The sequence below is a fragment of the Caenorhabditis elegans genome, chromosome IV (assembly GCF_000002985.6).
Source record: "Caenorhabditis elegans chromosome IV".
NCBI lineage: Eukaryota > Metazoa > Nematoda > Chromadorea > Rhabditida > Rhabditidae > Caenorhabditis > Caenorhabditis elegans.
The window spans coordinates 5,261,796-5,279,998 of NC_003282.8; the positions used below are offsets into that span (position 1 = coordinate 5,261,796).

The 18,203-nt window shown below is 34.3% G+C and overlaps 5 protein-coding genes, 18 non-coding genes and 3 pseudogenes across 27 annotated transcripts; 17 read left to right on the forward strand and 9 right to left on the reverse strand.

The window, feature by feature from the left end:
- Nucleotides 1-117: 117 nt before the first annotated feature.
- sls-2.12 lies at nucleotides 118-227 on the forward strand. The gene has a single exon (NR_002662.1). It is a non-coding gene; the product is annotated as a small nuclear RNA sls-2.12 (small nuclear RNA).
- Nucleotides 228-990: 763 nt separating this feature from the next.
- F36H12.14 lies at nucleotides 991-2,638 on the reverse strand (annotated as a pseudogene). The gene is made up of 7 exons: nucleotides 2,558-2,638; nucleotides 2,372-2,485; nucleotides 2,119-2,316; nucleotides 1,558-1,751; nucleotides 1,264-1,502; nucleotides 1,106-1,218; nucleotides 991-1,062 (listed from the first exon to the last, which is right to left on the reverse strand). Coding segments are annotated over exons 1-7 (1,011 nt in total).
- A 470-nt stretch (nucleotides 2,639-3,108) lies between these two features.
- Nucleotides 3,109-3,189, forward strand: F36H12.65. The gene has a single exon (NR_053779.1). It is a non-coding gene; the product is annotated as an Unclassified non-coding RNA F36H12.65 (non-coding RNA).
- Nucleotides 3,109-3,189, reverse strand: F36H12.66. Its single transcript, NR_053780.1, has one exon. It is a non-coding gene; the product is annotated as an Unclassified non-coding RNA F36H12.66 (non-coding RNA).
- On the forward strand, nucleotides 3,112-3,226 carry sls-2.19 (annotated as a pseudogene). The gene has a single exon. A coding segment is annotated over exon 1 (115 nt).
- A 75-nt stretch (nucleotides 3,227-3,301) lies between these two features.
- 21ur-7377 lies at nucleotides 3,302-3,322 on the reverse strand. Its single transcript, NR_053781.1, has one exon.
- A 474-nt stretch (nucleotides 3,323-3,796) lies between these two features.
- On the forward strand, nucleotides 3,797-4,126 carry msp-52 (annotated as a pseudogene). The gene has a single exon. A coding segment is annotated over exon 1 (330 nt).
- An 852-nt stretch (nucleotides 4,127-4,978) lies between these two features.
- F36H12.5 (Lipoprotein) lies at nucleotides 4,979-5,810 on the forward strand. Its single transcript, NM_068362.2, has 3 exons — nucleotides 4,979-5,108; nucleotides 5,160-5,235; nucleotides 5,294-5,810. The coding sequence occupies exons 1-3, from the start codon at nucleotides 5,071-5,073 to the stop codon at nucleotides 5,771-5,773; spliced, it is 594 nt and encodes a 197-aa protein (NP_500763.1). The 5' UTR covers nucleotides 4,979-5,070; the 3' UTR covers nucleotides 5,774-5,810.
- Nucleotides 5,811-6,057: 247 nt separating this feature from the next.
- Nucleotides 6,058-16,057, reverse strand: F36H12.17 (Cadherin domain-containing protein). The gene is made up of 10 exons (NM_068368.6): nucleotides 15,837-16,057; nucleotides 15,130-15,319; nucleotides 14,944-15,080; nucleotides 10,458-10,552; nucleotides 9,957-10,062; nucleotides 9,147-9,219; nucleotides 8,905-9,090; nucleotides 8,631-8,751; nucleotides 6,469-6,625; nucleotides 6,058-6,409 (listed from the first exon to the last, which is right to left on the reverse strand). The coding sequence occupies exons 1-10, from the start codon at nucleotides 15,970-15,972 to the stop codon at nucleotides 6,345-6,347; spliced, it is 1,266 nt and encodes a 421-aa protein (NP_500769.3). The 5' UTR covers nucleotides 15,973-16,057; the 3' UTR covers nucleotides 6,058-6,344.
- 21ur-15272 lies at nucleotides 6,343-6,363 on the reverse strand. Its single transcript, NR_053782.1, has one exon.
- 21ur-2996 lies at nucleotides 6,745-6,765 on the reverse strand. The gene has a single exon (NR_053783.1).
- On the reverse strand, nucleotides 6,938-6,958 carry 21ur-9262. The gene has a single exon (NR_053784.1).
- Nucleotides 6,960-6,980, forward strand: 21ur-14345. The gene has a single exon (NR_053785.1).
- On the forward strand, nucleotides 7,308-7,831 carry F36H12.4 (uncharacterized protein). Its single transcript, NM_068364.7, has 3 exons — nucleotides 7,308-7,361; nucleotides 7,409-7,567; nucleotides 7,728-7,831. The coding sequence occupies exons 1-3, from the start codon at nucleotides 7,350-7,352 to the stop codon at nucleotides 7,761-7,763; spliced, it is 207 nt and encodes a 68-aa protein (NP_500765.2). The 5' UTR covers nucleotides 7,308-7,349; the 3' UTR covers nucleotides 7,764-7,831.
- On the forward strand, nucleotides 7,940-7,960 carry 21ur-14716. Its single transcript, NR_053786.1, has one exon.
- 21ur-8549 lies at nucleotides 10,682-10,702 on the forward strand. The gene has a single exon (NR_053787.1).
- On the forward strand, nucleotides 10,989-11,009 carry 21ur-13676. The gene has a single exon (NR_053788.1).
- On the forward strand, nucleotides 11,023-12,361 carry F36H12.3 (Major sperm protein). Its single transcript, NM_068366.2, has 4 exons — nucleotides 11,023-11,171; nucleotides 11,342-11,924; nucleotides 11,970-12,099; nucleotides 12,147-12,361. The coding sequence occupies exons 1-4, from the start codon at nucleotides 11,076-11,078 to the stop codon at nucleotides 12,343-12,345; spliced, it is 1,008 nt and encodes a 335-aa protein (NP_500767.1). The 5' UTR covers nucleotides 11,023-11,075; the 3' UTR covers nucleotides 12,346-12,361.
- 21ur-4486 lies at nucleotides 12,590-12,610 on the forward strand. The gene has a single exon (NR_053789.1).
- slfl-4 (Schlafen-like protein 4) lies at nucleotides 12,736-14,319 on the forward strand (the record flags this gene model as incomplete). Of its 2 annotated transcripts, NM_001306813.4 has the most annotated exons (6): nucleotides 12,736-12,818; nucleotides 12,866-12,951; nucleotides 12,996-13,446; nucleotides 13,490-13,637; nucleotides 13,766-14,036; nucleotides 14,092-14,304. In NM_001306813.4, the coding sequence occupies 6 exons, from the start codon at nucleotides 12,738-12,740 to the stop codon at nucleotides 14,207-14,209; spliced, it is 1,155 nt and encodes a 384-aa protein (NP_001293742.1). In that variant the 3' UTR covers nucleotides 14,210-14,304. The 2 variants fall into 2 exon arrangements, with proteins under 2 accessions (NP_001293742.1, NP_001367823.1); NM_001380220.2 differs by lacking the exon at nucleotides 12,736-12,818 and having other exon boundaries at nucleotides 12,881-12,951; nucleotides 14,092-14,319.
- On the forward strand, nucleotides 15,140-15,160 carry 21ur-10656. Its single transcript, NR_053790.1, has one exon.
- On the reverse strand, nucleotides 15,488-15,508 carry 21ur-4832. Its single transcript, NR_053791.1, has one exon.
- A 605-nt stretch (nucleotides 16,058-16,662) lies between the features above and the next one.
- On the forward strand, nucleotides 16,663-16,683 carry 21ur-6810. The gene has a single exon (NR_053792.1).
- Nucleotides 16,684-17,182: 499 nt separating this feature from the next.
- On the forward strand, nucleotides 17,183-17,203 carry 21ur-12108. Its single transcript, NR_053793.1, has one exon.
- Nucleotides 17,204-17,280: 77 nt separating this feature from the next.
- 21ur-11759 lies at nucleotides 17,281-17,301 on the reverse strand. Its single transcript, NR_053794.1, has one exon.
- Nucleotides 17,302-17,886: 585 nt separating this feature from the next.
- 21ur-8488 lies at nucleotides 17,887-17,907 on the forward strand. The gene has a single exon (NR_053795.1).
- Nucleotides 17,908-18,203: the final 296 nt, after the last annotated feature.

An 18,203-nucleotide genomic window follows, 5' to 3' on the forward strand; every position in this document is an offset into this window, starting at 1 on the left:
GTTACATCTTCTCTACATTTCTCCGCCTATTTTACACATAAAACGTTGTGGCTGACGAAACCCGCAGACTGTCGGTGCACACAGCAATACATGTTTAGTTCTTTCGTTTTCCAAATTGGTTTTAACCCAGTTAATTGAGGTTAGCAATAATTTCGACCTTTCGAAAGATTGTGTTGAATAACAATAATTTTTGGAACAGCTTCTTCGGGGATATCCGATGAAGCAAAAACTGTATATTTTCTATTTGTGCATACGATCCTAAAAAAATCTTTTCGAGGAAATATTTTCAGGGTTTTCAGGGTGACACTGGAGGCGGATTGATTCCTGTAAATTAATAAATTTTTTTCCTGTTAATTACCCAAAATCATAAGCTCAACAATTATATTCTTTCCCATCTCTCTCCCCATCCAAAACGACTAATGTCGATAGCTCAACACATTTCCCACATTTTTAATTCATGGTTTCAAGAAGCGTATTATTATTATTTTAAGCAATATTATTGTTTAGGGTATGAAAATAAATCTGAAAAAAACTCTTGAATAGAAATCTTCCATGCAAAAATGTTTTAAAATCTATACTCTATCGAATTGACAATATATTTCAAACTTCAAGAGCCGTGGCGCCAGCGCTCGTTTGTACACCACGTCGTCTTCTTCGCATCAATTAGCGTGGGTACTACAACTCTGATATTTCTGAAAGGTCAATAAATTTAATTATTATGTTGATTGAGTATTGAAACAAGTTCATGAGACTCTGAAGAACATCGATGTTTGTGATCAATTGAATATCAAAGAGTATTAAGTTCCAGAAAATTGTGCCACCAAAAGATTAAATCGTCTAAATGCTTGTGTCAACTTGTAAAAAGGTTGTTTAATGTTTAGCTCAATACTGTCAAATTGTTTCTCGCTCTTGAGAAGATATGTCATCGTGTGAATGCTTACTTCTAAAATTAATAACTTCATACTATAAAAAACTAAAAAACGAGTTATATTATCCATCGAGGTTCGACGAGAGTTCGTTTTTCCATTGAGAAATTTTTGAAATGCATTTTTTAGACACGATCTGAAAATAAACACCGTTTCAAGAATGCTTATAATTCTCTTACTTTCTTCAATAATGACATAGTTGTCTCGTCATTGAGAGCCTCGGCAATGTGCACTTTGCTTTTGAGAAGATGCATTGGTGGCATAGGGGGGGTTTATGTTCTTGCTTTTGAAACTGAAATAAATAAAGTTTTCAGCCTAAAAATCAAATATCACTTACAATGTGGCTAAAGTGCAAGAATCGTAGCTTCCTTAAAACCAACATTTAAAAAAAAGAATGTGTTGTCTTCGTCTCCCAAGAATTTGTCCACACAAAACTTATCCACAAAATCAGCTGGGATTAAGTTCTTCAACATTGCTGCTTCCTCTTTGTTGTTTGTTGCAAAGTTGTAGAAATGGTAGTTCTTAGCTGGATTGTTGAAAGGCAATACAGCATGTTGAATTTCAATTGGCTTGATGCTGAAATACATTTTTATAGCTTCAGAAGAAACAAAAGCATGTTTTTGTATCTTACCCAACTCTGGTTGCCTCTTGATTGAGTTGTTTGGCGTTCTCAGGTCTTTTAGTTTGACCTTTGAACCAGGTGAAGCGTTCTGTTGCAACACCACTCCAGTTTTCATCCATTTTCTTAGATTTCAAGATTGGCTCCGATGTCTCAGACTTCCGGCGCATCTTTCTTTTCCGAGTTTCTTGAATTTTTCGCCTGTTCTGAAATATTGGACATTAAAACCGAAAATAATTGATAAATCGAAAATTATTATTGCAGTTTCTACTAGTTTTGCACCCTTCTTTTTGCCTGACCAGCAATACTTTGCTGTGACGTCAGCAAATTTGTAATTTTTTAGTAAATTGAACTTAAAATCGTTGATATAATTGATGAAACATTGGAAAAGCGTGCATTTTTCCTTGTTTTACCGGTATCAAGTTGAGTTTTCAATAAAAAGTTGGCCCCTTTCCAAAGTTATTGGGCATTCGAAAATTAGTCTTGCAGTCTCCATTAGTCTTGCAAGACTAATAGAAGAAATACGGTGCAAGTCAATTAAAGATAATTTCTAAACAGTAGAAAAAAGATCACCTGTGACATCGCACGACCACTTTGAGCAGCATTCATTTGCTGGAGGATACCATTTTTCACGTCGCCATCTTGGTCATCTTGCTCAACTCCCTCCATTCGATCCGCATTTTCATCGTGCTGCCCGTCGATCATCTCACCCTGGTCTGCTTCAAACTCAACAGTTTCGATCACTTCTTCATCCCTTGATCTCTCAAGAATCTGAAAAACTTGATTGAACACGATTGATAGATGGAAGTAGTACAATTTAGCTTACTTCAGTAAGGTTCGAGTTTGAACCAACTTCAACCACTGAAGCAGAGGTGAGAGAATTCTCGCTAGTGCTTCCAGGAGGGCGAGGGAATGGCATTGGATATGGATACGCCATTTGCTGAAAAAGATACATAATGTCACGAAAAGGAAAACTTTAACGAACTCCTCACATCATTTGAATATCACTCACCTGTAGCGTTACCTTGTACGGCTGCCATTTTCCAAACTGATCCTTCAGCATGATTTCGCAATTAATTGAAGGGGCGTTCATTTCGTGTTTGCAGAAACTTAATGATTGAAAAACACACACTGACGAAAGTTCATTAGATAATTTTTATTTTTCCACGTAGACCACGTTAGAAAGTAGACCACGTTTATTTATTAATTATTTTTGTGTATTTAAAATATTGCTGATTTTTTGTTTTGTCATTGTAGACTGGAGATTAATTTCGGTGTTAATTCACTCCTAGTGATTGATAAGCAAAAAAAAGTCTTTGCAGTAATTTCCAATTACTTCGGTATACAAACTAGGCAAACGAGGACATTCTTCACTATTTACTTTGCGATCTGGATATTGCTCGTTTTTTTTTGTTCTCGTTTTATCGTGTTCTCTTTTCTCATTTTCTTGTTATATCTTCTCTACATTTCTCCGCCTATTTTACACATAAAACGTTGTGGCTGACGAAACCCGCAGACTGTCGGTGCACACAGCAATACATGTTCAGTTCTTTCGTTTTCCAAATTGGTTTTAACCCAGTTAACTAAGGTTAGCATTAATTTCGACCTTTCGAAAGATTGTGTTGAATAACAATAATTTTTGGAATTTTTGGAAATATTTTCAGGGTGACAGTGGAGGCAATTATATTCTTTCCCATCTCTCTCCCCATCCAAAACGACTAATGTCGATAGCTCAACACATTTCCCACAATTTTAATTCATGCTTTCAAGAAGGGCATCGAAGAGCTTGCCTGAAATTGAATTTACCTCAAAATTGAAACAGTAATTAAATAAATTTGAAGGAAAGTTCTTTTAAACGAAACAATCAGACTGGACTGGAACCGAATCAAATTTATTTTCCAATTACGAGCACTCCGGTATACAAATCAGGTAAACGAGGTCATTCTTCACTACGTTGCGATCCGGAAAATTGCTCGTAAACATTTTATAATTTTTTAAAAATTCTTTCTGACACGGCCCCTTTTGACAGTTCATTTGAAAAATTAATGTAACACCATTTACTATATATAAAGCGCTTATTCTGTGTGTCCATAGTTTGTAGTCTATGTAGTCTTTGTAGTCTGTGAAATTTTGGCTTCTGGAGGGATAGTGAGTTAGGGTTAGTGTAGGGATATAGTCGGGGTACTGTAGTGGTACGGTAGGAATACTGTAGGGTTACGGTAGTTTCATAAAAAAATTAATTTTCAGCCCCAGAAGTCGGGGGCCGTACGACGACAAGCACACCTACCACATCAAGGTGATCAACTCATCTGCTCGCCGTATTGGATACGGTATCAAGACCACCAATATGAAGAGACTTGGAGTTGATCCACCATGTGGAGTTCTCGACCCAAAGGAAGCAGTTCTTCTTGCCGTTTCCTGCGATGCTTTCGCCTTTGGACAGGAGGATACAAACAACGACCGTATCACTGTTGAGTGGACCAACACCCCGGATGGAGCTGCCAAGCAATTCCGCCGTGAATGGTTCCAAGGAGACAGTATGGTTCGTCGTAAGAACCTCCCAATCGAGTACAACCCATAGAGCCCTTAGCTATCTCTCTCAATAAATGATTTTTGAAAGATCGTTGTTTTTTCTCTTGTTTAAAATTTTCAGATTTTAAAACGTATCAAATTTGAGTACAACCCGAAGAAGGCTTAATAAGACGTCTCACTTTTTATTTTAATAAAGCTTCTTTGAGGAATTGATGTTTTAGTTGTAACCCTCTGTCATTCTGAAAGCCACAAAATTTCTTCAAAATTTCAAAATGTTCCTGATTATTTTTGGAATAGTTTGAGCATGTAATGTGTTTAATTTAATGTAACGTTTACACCCGCGATAATGCCCTCACCAACTCCCAACCAAATACCGCTACTTAAATGCACATCCAAGTGTCTTCCGACCAAAACGTCAAAAGATTGGAGATGATGGCGGAATTGTAGACCTATCAACTATGCTGCTACTTGGCACATTGCCAATGCTACTTACAGAAGAAAGAAGAACACCTTCTCCCCTCATTCTCTTCACAGGCAGATAGCACATCATCACCAACTCCCCCTCCCACTCTTTAGACTGTACCAACTCGAACAATTCGATCAGCACATTCTCCACAAGCTCCACCATCTTCACCAAACCTGAAAATTTTCAGTAAGATACATTTTTCAGATTTTGCTCTGTTCAGTTTCCTATTGCATTTCTCGTACAACAAATTTTTTGCACAAACTGAAAATTATGGTTTTGCCGCCAATACCTATCAAGACCAATGATTCGGGGGCGGAGAGTTTTTATTTGACATTGGAGCGCAATTTCAAACCATACATATTTTTCCCCAAATACGTGAAGAAATGTATTCTTTATCAGAAAGGTCAATCTTTGGAAATAAAAAAATCTACACGTATTACAGTAGTTTTAAAAGTTTCAAATTTATTCCTCAAGGATAACAGCTTAGATTCAGTCTCTCAAGAAATTGATTGTCTAACTGAGCAAGCATGATTCATTTGGTTTGTGCTTATCACATTTTCGCGATGTAAGTTTGATTAATTTCTGACAATTTGACTGAAATTGTGTCCAATTTCAGAATACTAATGTCGATGACTGTCTCTGTTGGATGCAAATCGAAGGCTAAAAAACCAAAAGCAGCTGCTCCGAACCCGGTAAGTATGAATGGGATTTTATAAACTGAAGTGTATTCAAAAACGGAAATTATTTCAGATAAGCTCGATCTCGTCAAACTCGAAAGTCGCCCCTCCAGCTTCTCCACCACCACCACCAGAAGCTGAAAAGAAGCCGGAAACGGGAGAAGAGCCGAAGAAAGAGAAATCGAAGATGAAAAGTGAAGTGAAGGAACCAGATGCTCCAAAAAAGGATGACAAAACATCAGATGAAAAGAAAGAGAAACAGGAGGATACATTTGATGCTGTCAAACCGAAACAACAGGATGCTGATAGAAAGAAGGAATTGTGTGATAAGAAGAAGGCTGAAAATAAGGGAGATTACAAGACATGGAATAAAATTATTGAAAATAGTGAATTCGATAAGACTTTGAGTGAAAATGATGGAAAGAAGAAGAAAAAGAAGAATAAGGATGATGAAAAGGATGAGAAAAAGGAAGATACAGATGGAAAGAAGGATGAGAAAAAGGAGGATGATAAGGATGACAAGAAGAAGACTGAAGAGGATGATAAGAAATAGAGCTATTGAATATTGAATAAAACCTTCGAAAATACAAATCGTTGTTCTTATTTTTGTCTTTCAGTATCCAAGTTCTCCGTTTTACCTCGATGCAATTGTTGTGTAGCGCCCCTTATCTAAATGTGTGTACCTAATGCCAAATATCTGGCTTAAAACTTTCGACAAGTCTTCCTCAAAAACCGCAGAAAATATATTACCAAATAGCATGTTTAGTGGTTTATCGATTTAAAACATTTTCATCGTCGTTTATTTCAATTTTCCAGAAAACTGCCCTTTTTAGATGGTTTCTCTACTTCACACAAATTATTTATTTAATTCACAAAAGAAAACGAGATAGTGTTGGTAAAAAAGAGACGCAGAAACAGTGAAAAAATTTTTAAATATTCAAATCCTAGGAGGCCGTGTTATTATCACTCGAGTTATAACTTAGATCTCGAGACTTTTTAACCATATTGATTATGAGAGCTGCTTTAAATGTGGAAAAAAATACTAAAATGAAGAGCGATTGCAGAGAAATTATGATAATAAATTTGTATCCGTTTAACCAAGTTATAAGTAGTTTATTAAGTTTTTACTTGAAATAGTTGATAGTAAGTTTTCCGGTCTTTCTTCTTCCAAAATGAATTATGAGAATCACTGAAAAATATATTAGTAATATTTATTAGTAATAAAAATATTTAAATGAAACAACTTACTGCAAACCACGAGAAGCAGAAGCACCAATCCGATGGTAATTGCAACATACCACGTGGCAATTTCTCCAGGAATCCAGAGAGTAAATGTGGTTGTAGTGGATGATTTGATGAACATGTAAACGGTAGTTGGATCTATTTCCACAAGGGAGCATGTTGTCTGGAAAATAAACAATTAATGTTTTAAAGAGGAGGAACAAGGAGAATCCCTGTGTTTTTGACGAAATTTACTTGCAAAAAGATCACCAAATTTAAGGGGATGAAAAATAATTTTAATTTCGCACAATATGGTTGTACATACTATACTAATACATTTAACCACAATTTTACTTAAATGCTGAAACAGTAATGTTTTTGTTTGCTTAAAGGAAAAGTGCACTGAAAATGATGAAACTGCGTGGCGTGTTTGCAGGGATTTTCAGAGTAATACGTAATAGTTTATAATTCTTCGGTTTTAAAAATGGAATATAACTAGCAAATTATTCTCAGAGAAGTTCGGTCAAAGTGAGTAGAACTTATTAATAAGCATTCTGAAACAGTAAAGATAACATTTTTTGGAATTGAAATTTCAAAATCAAAAAATTCGTTTTTTCTTGTTTATTTTGTCACACTGAAATTCAATACAAATTAGAGAAAAGCTCGAAAAATTGACATTTCTTGCGAATTTATGAAAACATTAAAAATTTGCAATAACAATTGACTTTAATTTGAATTCAAAAAAATAAAATTTTAATTTAATTTCTCAATAACCTTTTGAAATTTCACGTGACCTTTTCTCCCTACAAATTCATCTTGTTCCTATATAAGCTGCGCAAAAATCGAAAAACTTCAGTTTTCAACTTTTGGTTTTAAAAATTCCAAACCACTGAAACCAGTTAGTATCAATGATTGCACAAGTGAGTTTTCGCAGAGCCTTTTTTCAGAATTTATGTTTAATTTTTAGATCATGTTGCCAATGATTGCAATTTTCGTGCTACTTGGATCCATAGCAAATTGCGGTGGCAAGAAGAAAGGAGCAGCTGGAGCCGGAGCCGGAGTTGCAGCCAACAGCCCAAAAAAGGCAGATGGACCGTCGAAGAAGGAAACGAAGAAAGAAGGAGATGTGAGTTTAGAAGTACTTGCTGGGGTCTCACGAGCCAGGCACTTGCCTGCCTGTCTACAAGACTGATTCACAAATTTTTCAATGTTTCATTTAAATTTTGAAACGGAGAAAATTATGTATCAGGCAGACCAATTCACTTAACAAAATTTAAAATTTTCAGGACGGAAACTACGAGGAACTCGCCGTCCCACAATGATCCCCCTGCATCCCTGTCTCCCAGTTTCTCGAACTCTACATCTCTAGCAAAATAAATAATTTTTCTGGATAAAACTAACAAGATAAAAGTTATTCGGTGTTTCCCAAGAGTGTTTGTTGTTATAAATTTACTGTTTCTCTACAAAATTTGTAAGCCCTATTTTTGGGAGTTGTCATTGTCATTGCTTGGCCTCCAGAACTTGTTCTAATCAGTTTTCTGTCAATCCTCTTTAATTTTTCCTGATTCGAAAACAACCCCTCCATTGAAGAGTTTGAAGAATATAGAAGTTTTGGACACCTATTGTAGTCGTGAAACAGTTAATTTTTTTTTCATCAAGAAATGATGCAAAACTTTAACTTTCAAAACAAAACTTTGAGGTTTTCGGAGTATCGTTTGGAACTACTCAATATATTAAAATGACAGAATATCTTAGTAAAGACAGAAAAAAGTTATAATTTTTTACAGCCTCATATTCAGGAAAAATGTAAATGTGTGGCATAGTGCAGTTTTCGCCACTCTCAATTTTGAACGTCGACCAAAAATAGGTTTTTCTAGAAATTTAATTTCGTAATCGTTTAAATCCTTCACTGAATTTTTTGAGTGTTTGGAATTTTTATGAGTATCTAGGCAAACGCTCTGAAATTTCAGGTACTTTCAGCTAAATATTGGCATTCCATGGGCGCCCCACTCTTTGCAAGTAAAATAATTAAATTATTGTTCTTAAAACTTTTAATCCTTAGTTGAGAAATCCTATTTCAAAATTCGGTTTTTGAGGATTACTTTAAGCATATTTAAAAACGTTAAATCCGATATTCACCTTTTAGCTTTATGTAATTTTGAAACATTTTTTTTTAGTAAAACGCTTACATTATCCATCATAGTTTTCAGATCGATATCAATTCTATGAGATCCTGCGGCAAGGTTAGAGTAGAAAATGTCTGTTTCTTGACTTTTACAAGGTGACAGATGAATATCGATGGCTCCGGTTCTGAAAACTCTGGACATTATGTAACAAATAATTGAGAGACAGATGAATTAAATTTGTCTAACAGAAATAGTATCTTAAAGAGAGTGAAACATAACAAAGCAATTAAATCAAATATACTAAAAATTGTGTTTTAAGTAAAAAGTAAGAACTTACACAACATCCAAAAAAGCGTGAATATTTTCCATAGTTGATTGATATTTCAGCTCGATCATCCTCATTTCACCCTGTTCAACCGTAAATGTTCCAGTCTCATAAAATGCTACGTGGCTTTCTAACGACGGCTCTGCTCCGTTGATAAGTACTATCATGGATCCGTTGATGGAAAACTGAGATTCAAGTCTGAAATACATCAAAAGATGGAGTTTAATTAAAGAAGAATATTGGGCAAGAAAAACCTTATGATCAAAGGAGATGTTGGTTGTGTTGAGTTGCTATAAAACGCCACGGAAGAATCACAGGAGTAGGCATCTGAATGAATAAAGTAGAAAAATGAGTGAATATGGGTTATGAACTAGTCAAAAATAACAAAATCGCAAACATTTTTAACGTAATTGCAGAGACTTCAATTTTAAAGTTAGCATTACCACAAAATATTAAGATGGATTTTCTGCTCTCCAAAATTTCCTGTTTCAGTATACTGATTTATTTGAAGAAAACACGAATCAACCGATTCAGTTGACAATGGTTTTTTTTACCAAATTTTTTAAAATTTTAAAGAAAACACGAATCAATCTATTCAGTTGACAATGGTTTTTTTTAACCAAAATTCTTAGAATTTCAGAAAGAAAAAACAAATCAACCTATTCAGTTGACAATTGTTTTCTTTTACCAAATTTTTTAAAATTTTAAAGAAAAAACGAATCAACCTATTCAGTTGACAATGGTTTGCATCGAAATCAGGTGTGTGCGGCAAATCTCAAAATTTGCCGAGCTGAATTCCACTCATAGGCAGGGTTAAAGTATGCTAAGATTTAAATTTCAATCTATATGTTATAAAGTGAATGAAAAAACAAAAATAAATCAATAAACTGAAACATGTACCATTCTGTGAGGCCGAACTATTGGTTCCGATTTTCTTCGTTTTTTTTTGTTTAAATTACGTTAAAAGGTATACCCGATTTTTTCGCCAACCCAATAATTATCAGTAATCCGGAAAAGTCAAACTAAACGTTTTTTTTTTGAAATTTCTTGAAATCATATATTACCGTAATACATTTCCATTCGGGGACTTTTCAACGTAATTTCAAAATTTGGGGCGTAGGAAGTCGTGTAGAGTATTCCTTTGTTTTCTGGGCAAAATGTTATGTAAACCTGAAAATGTCTTGCTTTTTCCTTCTTTTAAAAAAATCTGAAGCACTGTCGCAAAATGTTTGAATATTTTAAACTTGAATCAAAAGTAGACATTAAAATTCGAAGAAAAATTTGTTCTGATCGACGACTTTCAAGATTTTGAACACAGATTTTTTCCAATTTTGAAAAAATTATATAAAATTTAGAAACTATGATAGTTGGTCATTGTGGTGCCATAAACATGTCTTTAAGTTAACAATAAACATTCTAGCCTCTAAAAAAGTAATACAGAAACATTTAAAATTTTCAAAAAAACTTGCCAAATTAGAAAAAAAAGATGAAATTTCTTCTTTTTCAATATATAATGAGCTGATTGAAATATGTATCAATGTTATGATTCCAGTCAAATGACTCACCTCCAATGCGTTTTCAGCGTTTTCAGATGTCAAACTAATTTTGACATTATCCTGTAGACTTTGTAGTTTGATGCTCCGAATATAGGGATTGTGCTCTGTAAAAAATAATTTGAGCACGGAATTAGAAATTAATTAGCAAAATTAAAGAAAAAGTTAAAGCTTAAAAAAATTTTGATTGCCGTTTCAAAATGCGTATTTTTTAGACGGGCCTTGAAGCAAAATAATGCTTCGATTTTTGTTTAAAATTTTTACATCCTTATCCTACAACAAAGATGACTTGTAACTTTTTCTTGAATTAGTGAAGATCAAGCAATTCCCCTGGTCTCACCGCGACCGAAAGCTATCGTACTCACTAGAGTTACTCGACATACTGGGGCTACGGTAGCTGCAAAATTTCGATAGTTTCGAAACCCGGTACCGTAAATTTGTGGCCACAATCGCTACTAGGTAACATTGTTCTTCAAATACTTGTTTTCTATCAATATCAATTTCACGTGAACTTCAAACGACATAACCTTTCGAAAAAAATAATAAAAAAACCAAGTTGATGAAGGCTGGATAAATCAGTTCTGATTGTTACAATCGTACAAAATCGAGTAATTTTTCTGTCCAAAAAAGATGGCAATAGAAATCAGTGTCTTCATCGGCATCACCGTTGCTGGATGGATTCTCGTGGGATGTGGTGGAAAAAAGAAAAAGGCTGGAGCTGTAAAGGTATTATTTTACAAACTTTTATGTATGATTCCTGGGACCAAAACTTTCGTGTCCTCGGTAGTATATATACTCTATAGTGGTGAGTATCCGCGTCTGTCACATGCGAGACCCGGGTTCTAACTGGGAGAAACTTCTTTGCACTTTTATCCACCAAAAGCTTTATGTTCCAGTCTTCAACAGCCCCAGCACCGGCTCCGAAAGCCGATAGTAAGATGAAGGCGCCTGAGGAAAAGGAGAAATCGAAAAAGAGTGAAAAGAAAGAGGAGCCGAAGAAGGAAGAGGAGAAAAAGGAGAAATCGAAGAAGAGCGAAGGGAAGAAGAGTGATAAGAAGGAGGAGAAGAAAGAGGAGAAGAAGGAGGAGAAGGAGGATAAAAAGGAGGAGAAGAAGGAGGAAAAGAAGGAAGACGATAAGAAAGATGAGAAAAAGGATGAGAAAAAGGATGAAAAGGAAGAAGATAAGAAGAGTGAAGATAAGAAGGAGGATGAAAAAGAAAAAGATGACGATAAGAAGGAAGACAAGAAGGATGATAAGAAGAGTGATAATAAGGATGATAAAGATGATGAGAAGAAAGAAGAGAAGAAAGATGATAAAGAGGAAAAGAAGGAGGAAAAGAAGGAGGAAAAGAAGGAGGAAAAGAAGGAGGAAAAGAAGGAGGAAAAGAAGGAGGAGGAAAAGAAGGAAGAGAAGAAAGAGGAAAAGAAGGAGGACGAGAAGAAGGTGGAACCGAAGCCTGGAGAGCCGAAACCCCATAGTGAGTTTTGCCAATGAGAGATTAACGAAAACTTGAAATTTTCAGTCAGTATCGAGCCACCCGGTGATCTGATGTTCAAGGCCGATCAGCAAGAGCAGAAGAAGCTGACACTCACAAACACTCATGACAAGAAGATCATGTTCAAGATTAAGACATCGGATAATCAGGTTTATCTGTAAGTTGTATAGTGTGTTATCAGATCTAGATATCCCATTTTTTCAGCGTGAATCCAGTGTACGGTACTGTCGAACCAGGAAAAACTGCTGATCTTACAATCACTCGAAACAAGGCCCCAGCAAAGGAAGCTAAGCTTGTCATTGTGAACAGTGTGTTTTCTGGTGATGATAAGGATCTTGCCAAATCATTCAAGATTGGAAAACCGACTGGAGGACAAGTCACTATCAAATTGAATAGCAAATAAATATTTTTTGTATTGTTTTCCTTTTTGTTGTTGCACAGAAAACAGTTTTATGTTGCCAAAGTTGAGGGCTCACACAATTTATTTAACACTTTTTTTTCGAAATCTCTGATTCGCGCCTGCAATTTCGTCAAAAAGAAAGAAATTTGCTGTTAAAAGACGACAGACTACAGTACTGAATTACAATCGTGATGAGACCCAGTGGGCAAACAATTGGCCGCCCCTTTAAGACTTATTATTTTTTTATTCGATTTCGACATTTTCCTCTCATTTTTTCGAGGTTTTTTCTGATTTTATGTTGTTTTTTTGCCAAAAACTTAAAAAAATTATAATTTCCTCTCTTTATCTCTTCTTGAGCTAAGAATATTACTTTTCCAGGCTTCAAGATCAAGAAAATGGATAGTGTCGACTTTTCCCCAACAATGCAAAGCAGATTTTCAACAGGATTCATGTCGTTTGAAGACAATCCTGAAGACGTAATATATTTTAAGCGATTCCGTTATTAATTTCAGTTGAATTTCCGGTGCGAACAATAGAAATGATAGACAAAATCGTTTTTGAGGAGGATGAGGAGTACGATCTTACTCAGGATAGTTTTCGATACGGAAGGTGAGATTTCCCTTTTAATTTTCTTTTAAAGTTCAGTTTTTCAGAGTCACTACCGGCGCCTCGTACAACTTGGTGACTGGAAAAATCCCGGAGACCGTGCTCGAGCAGGTGAAAGCCAAGGACGATGAGAATGATGACGTGGAATTCGAAATGGATCACTTGGAAGATAAGGAGGCTGTTCAAAAGACAAAGACATTCGATGAGCTTTATGAAAGCCAGATGCCGAAATATTTTGAATATCAAAGCAATTTCTCCGAAGTGAACGGGATTTGGACATTACTTTTCGACCAAAATCACTATGAAAACATGTCGACATTCGAGTTGCAAGCGGCGATTTGTGCAGCTTTAAACTCTAAACATTATATGATGATTTGTGTAGGAATCGATGCATTTAATGCTGTAACTGGAGTTGAGATGTCTGCAAAGGATCGAGTTGTGTTTAGAATGGCTCTGACGAGAGCTGTTGCTGGAGAATTTCAGCCACCATTGGTTAAAGTTTGTAGAAATTCTCCAAATCGAACTTATAATAATTTTCCAGGTCGCTCCAAAGCAGCTCACCGGAGTCTCTCCAATGAAACGTGACATTTCAGAAGTCACATCATCAATCGATGTGCTATTTATTCCTGTAATTGGTGTGACTGATGAGGTCGAAAATAATCGATTTTTGATTGTTGTGAGAGTTAAAGGTACTTGATAGTTGATGCAAAATTACGATACCCGGTCTCGACACGAATACATTATAACGAAAAATTCATAACGCAAAATTCCGCATCTAGACAATATGATTCGATCTATTTAATGCATCTATTTTCAGAAATCTCGGATAAAGTGTATCAAATTTCATCGGGAAGAATTTACAATGAGCTGGAAGGACGTGTAGTCGAAATGTCGGATATGAATGAAGCTTTCCACAAATTAATTGTTGAACAATCAATTTCTGATATTCAAACTAGACGGGGAAGCATGTTCATGTTGGAACCTGAACCGTTTCTCGAGGATTCGCCGGTTATATTTACGGGATCGAAGGAGATTCTCAGAGAAAATCATGAAATTCCCAATATTCTCAAAGAAAATAGCACTGAAAGGTACTACAAAACGAGAAAATAATAAGAAATTTAAGAATGCCTTCTAATTTTTCAGATCTCTCTCCCAATCGCTTCTCAATCTTCTCGACATTCAGAACATTGGCTGGATCTTCTTCGGCACCGCTCTCTCCTGCTGTATTTATAATAACGCCATCAAACCTCTTGTGAAATAGAATCTGTATCATTTTTTATTGATTTATAGTTTTTTTTTTCTGACTATGAGTTATTAGTTTTTTTTCGATTATTTATATTTTTTTTGAAAATAAATAATTTTTAAAGTTACCAGTAGTGAGTTCCAGTAGAGAAGCGCAACACAACCTTGATAAAAAACTACATAAAACTCAAAAAACTGCCAATTGGAAAGATTTTAAAGTTTCTTGAACACAATGAGAACACACGGACTCGATCTAAAACTGTATTATCAAAATATTAAAACTGTCACCTCAAATTTGAATCCAGCCAAGCCCGCGAAAACTTCCCCCTCGATTTCGGATGCCGAAAATTGGCTCGAATCGAGAGATAAGAAGGTCCCTTCGCTACGAAATATTTGCCGCCAGAAAAGTAGGCATTCTCATGATCTAATGGTTCCTTCATATTATCAATAGTTTTATGTTTTTTGGCAAGTTCCAAATTGAGCTTGTTGAAAAAATCAATTAAAAAAAAGTTTTATAAGATTTTAAAGTTTTTTGAACACAATGAGAGCACACAGACTCGATCTAAAACTATGTCTGGGCAAAGGAAATTTAAATTAATAATTTTTCAGTACTATTTTTTTTTCAAATTCTAACTGCAATATTTCAAATTACTTCGGAAATATTTTGAACATGTACATCATTAATTTCTTTTTTCGGCAAGTTCCAAATTGAACTTGTTGAAAAAATCAATTGAAAAAAAGATTTTATCCTACCTGACACCAAAAAGTGATTCGGATCGTTGAATCCTCCGTTATCAGTAATTCTAGCTTTGAAAGCCTTTCGGGAAGCCCTATTCAACTTTAAGTTTCCAATTGCTTCCTTCTCGATACTTTCCATATGCAGGTAAACTCTACAAATATTCTCTGTTTCATTAACTTTAGAAATTCCAAGTTTCTTACTTTCCCTTGCTGGTTTTATTGCAGTTGTTTGCATTAATCCATATATCATCTGGAATTTCCATTTCAATACTTCCCGAGTTTTCTGCCAGTAGAATTCGCTGGCATTCAGGACTTCCGGAGAGATAAATGTTGAGTGGAGATGAAGTTTGAACCGATAGGACGTATGAAGAAGAAGCATATGATGATGTGTCTGAAAATGAGAGAATTAAAAAAAAAAAAGATGATTGAGCACTTTTAAATTGGCTTGATGAAGGAACTCCCACTTATTTTTAAGAGTTATAGATCGAAACTTGATTTTTTTTACATTTTTTTAATTTAAATTTTCTGTCTTCGAATTTCAAATTTATATATTTTTAATGCAATTTGAATGGCAAGTCCAATATAGCAAACCAATGAAAAAATTATTTAAAAACAGTGTGAAACTGTATTTTCATTTTAGAATTTATTTTTACATTTCAGTAAAATGTTTTCATCGTTTTTTTTTAATCTGAAGCTTATAAGGCAGTCACACCTAAACGGTTTCAATGGAATTTTTAAAACATATGAAGAGAAATCTGAAAAAAAAACTCTGCGTTTTAGAAAATTGCCTTATAGCGCGAATTTATAAAAATTCTATGATTTACCGAATTGACAATATATTTCAAACGGTTCCTTTTACTATTTTAAAGCGAAATCCCCATTCCCGATTTTAACTTAAAAAAGCTTACCATTTCCAAAGTCCTTATCAAAATCAATTTGCTTAACGATTGATTCATTTGCTGATAACTTGAATTGCACAATCTTAGAGCCCAAAATATTCCCTGTGAATAATATTAGAAATAGAAAGCATTGAATTTTACCCATTTTTGTATAATAGCACCACAAACTGGGGGCGACGAAATACAGAACAAAAAAGTGAAAATTCTTGTGAATATATGATATTAGTCAGGTGAAGAAGTGAATAACAGAATTCAAATGACAAGGAATGAATAGAGGAATAAAATATGAGAGAGACAATGTTTTAAATGGAGACACAGACAGTTGTGCTCGTTTTGCGTGGGATCCCACCGTAAAAAGATAAACCATTCTTGGTCGTCATGTACCCAGAAAAATTTGCATTTTGATTTTATATGACACAAAAAATATGGAGAAGAGAATCGTGACAGGGTTTCATAAAATGTATTTCGGGGTTTTATTTATGGAAACGTTATACAACTTTATACAAATTTCCGGAATCGTGAATTTTTACGATGAACATTAAGTTTGTGTTTTAGATTTTTGGAATGTTTTCCAATTTGAAATTTTGGTAACCATGAAACATATTCAAAAAAAAAACGAAAAATTATTGTTCTTATTGCCCAGATTGATTTGAATATAATTTCAATTTCCTGTTAATTTTATGTTCTAAGACTTAACCCATTACGTGTCCACTTTAAACCTATATATTTGCAATGTGGTAGGTTGTTTCCCTTCGAAAATAAACTATTGTTTGTATTTCTGATTTTCGACAGTTTCATAGTGGCTATATTAAATTTATAGCAGTATCCAGTACAATTTATGATTGAGACAGTCGAAGAACATATAATATTTTAACATCACACGCACGAAATTGAAGAAAAGTCAAAAAACTGTTAGTTACTCCAATCGAGCATTTGTTATAAATAATACGACATTCAGAATTTATTAACTTTCTAAAATAGTAAAAAAAACCCATATTTCAATACTCTTTCAGTGGAAATTTGAAACTTGATAAAAAATCAAAATACGTTTAATAAAATCAATAAAAGTATATGAATTCTTGTAGTATAATTTCAATTAGTTGCAAAATTGTGAAAAAATATCCCAATAGGAAATTGATACAAAAAATTCAAAATACGCCTTTTATTTTTTGGTGTTCGGTTAATTTTTTTCTGTTTCCGTTTTAATACTTTTTTCTGCTTTTGAAATATATTATTTGTACTTTAATGCAAAGAATTTGCTAATGGCCAATCTAATGTTTAAAAAAAATATATTTTTGTTGTAGTCTACTATTTCAATACGTTGTCGAAGGGAAAGTATTTCCAATAAAAATTGTTTATCCATTGAAATGAAAAATATACATTTAAAAATATTTCAAAGTTCTAAAAATCCTCATAGTCAGTCTTTGAGTTTTCGAAAAAATCTGGATATTCAGTGTAAAAAATTTTAGCATTACTACTGGTTCGAGCTCCTGTAAAGTTTAAATACAATACTTGAAACAGGAAGTTTTAAACAATTTACATACTTTCGGTTCTTCTTTTTAAAAATGGAATGATCGGGAATTCCTCTTAAATTAAACCGTGCAAAATGTTTATAGTTCAATCTTGCTCCCCTTTAACCACAATTCATACATTTCTTATTCCAAAACATAGTTTTACAAACATTTTTAATTAAGCCACCAATCATCAGAAACTAAACAATTCGCTAATTCTAAATCCCCGACTTTTGATTATTTCGGAATTGAAATTCGAAACCTCAAAGTTTTTTTTTCCAAAAAACATTTCAAAAATCAACATTCTTTGATTTTGTACACTTCCACTCCTTTGCAATTAATCATGGATACCTTATTCGAATTTCATAAAAACACTCGAACCCCACCACGTTTTCATTGGTCATTCAGAAGAAAGTTTCGGCAATGATTTGGAAATTAACAAAAAAATGGTTCGGCAGTTTAAAAAACATGAATAATTAATGAGCAAGTGAAAATTTTTTGCATGTTTCAAAATTAAAACAAAAAACACTAAAAATACGCGAAAATATTAATTCTAGTTTCGCTTCGCTCTCCGAGAATTAGTTTTCCCCGATCAAGCTCCGCTCTAAAACGTTAACTCGCATTTTATGGTATTAACAGGTTTATTGTTTGGGATTAGTGTGGTATAGGACGTGATAATGTGATAATAATGGGAATTTGGGCGCGTGGCGCCCAAATTAGGATATGATAAAAGGGGCCTCGAAGATTTTAATACGGGTAATTAATATCCGAGTAGTCTCATTGACGGCCCGATCCTCGTATGGTGAGGTCCTCGTGAAAGGAGGGTCCACTTGGCGATGGCACATGGTGACTGATCGATGAGCAA

Bases quoted from the DNA above. Each gene is read 5' to 3' on its own strand.
- F36H12.5 (NM_068362.2), top strand. From the start codon at position 5,071: ATGATTCATTTGGTTTGTGCTTATCACATTTTCGCGAT. The intron at 5,109-5,159 runs GTAAGTTTGATT...GTCCAATTTCAG, and splicing joins GCTTATCACATTTTCGCGAT to AATACTAATGTCGATGACTG. The intron at 5,236-5,293 runs GTAAGTATGAAT...AAATTATTTCAG, and splicing joins AAGCAGCTGCTCCGAACCCG to ATAAGCTCGATCTCGTCAAA.
- F36H12.4 (NM_068364.7), top strand. The intron at 7,568-7,727 runs GTGAGTTTAGAA...TAAAATTTTCAG, and splicing joins AAACGAAGAAAGAAGGAGAT to GACGGAAACTACGAGGAACT.
- F36H12.3 (NM_068366.2), top strand. From the start codon at position 11,076: ATGGCAATAGAAATCAGTGTCTTCATCGGCATCACCGTTGCTGGATGG. The intron at 11,172-11,341 runs GTATTATTTTAC...TTTATGTTCCAG, and splicing joins AAAAGGCTGGAGCTGTAAAG to TCTTCAACAGCCCCAGCACC. The intron at 11,925-11,969 runs GTGAGTTTTGCC...TGAAATTTTCAG, and splicing joins TGGAGAGCCGAAACCCCATA to TCAGTATCGAGCCACCCGGT.
- F36H12.17 (NM_068368.6), bottom strand. From the start codon at position 15,972: ATGGGTAAAATTCAATGCTTTCTATTTCTAATATTATTCACAGGGAAT. The intron at 10,553-14,943 runs GTAGGATAAAAT...TATTTTTTACAG, and splicing joins GAATCACTTTTTGGTGTCAG to AGCACAATCCCTATATTCGG. The intron at 6,410-6,468 runs GTAAGTTGTTTC...TATATTTTTCAG, and splicing joins TCTGCTTCTCGTGGTTTGCA to TGATTCTCATAATTCATTTT.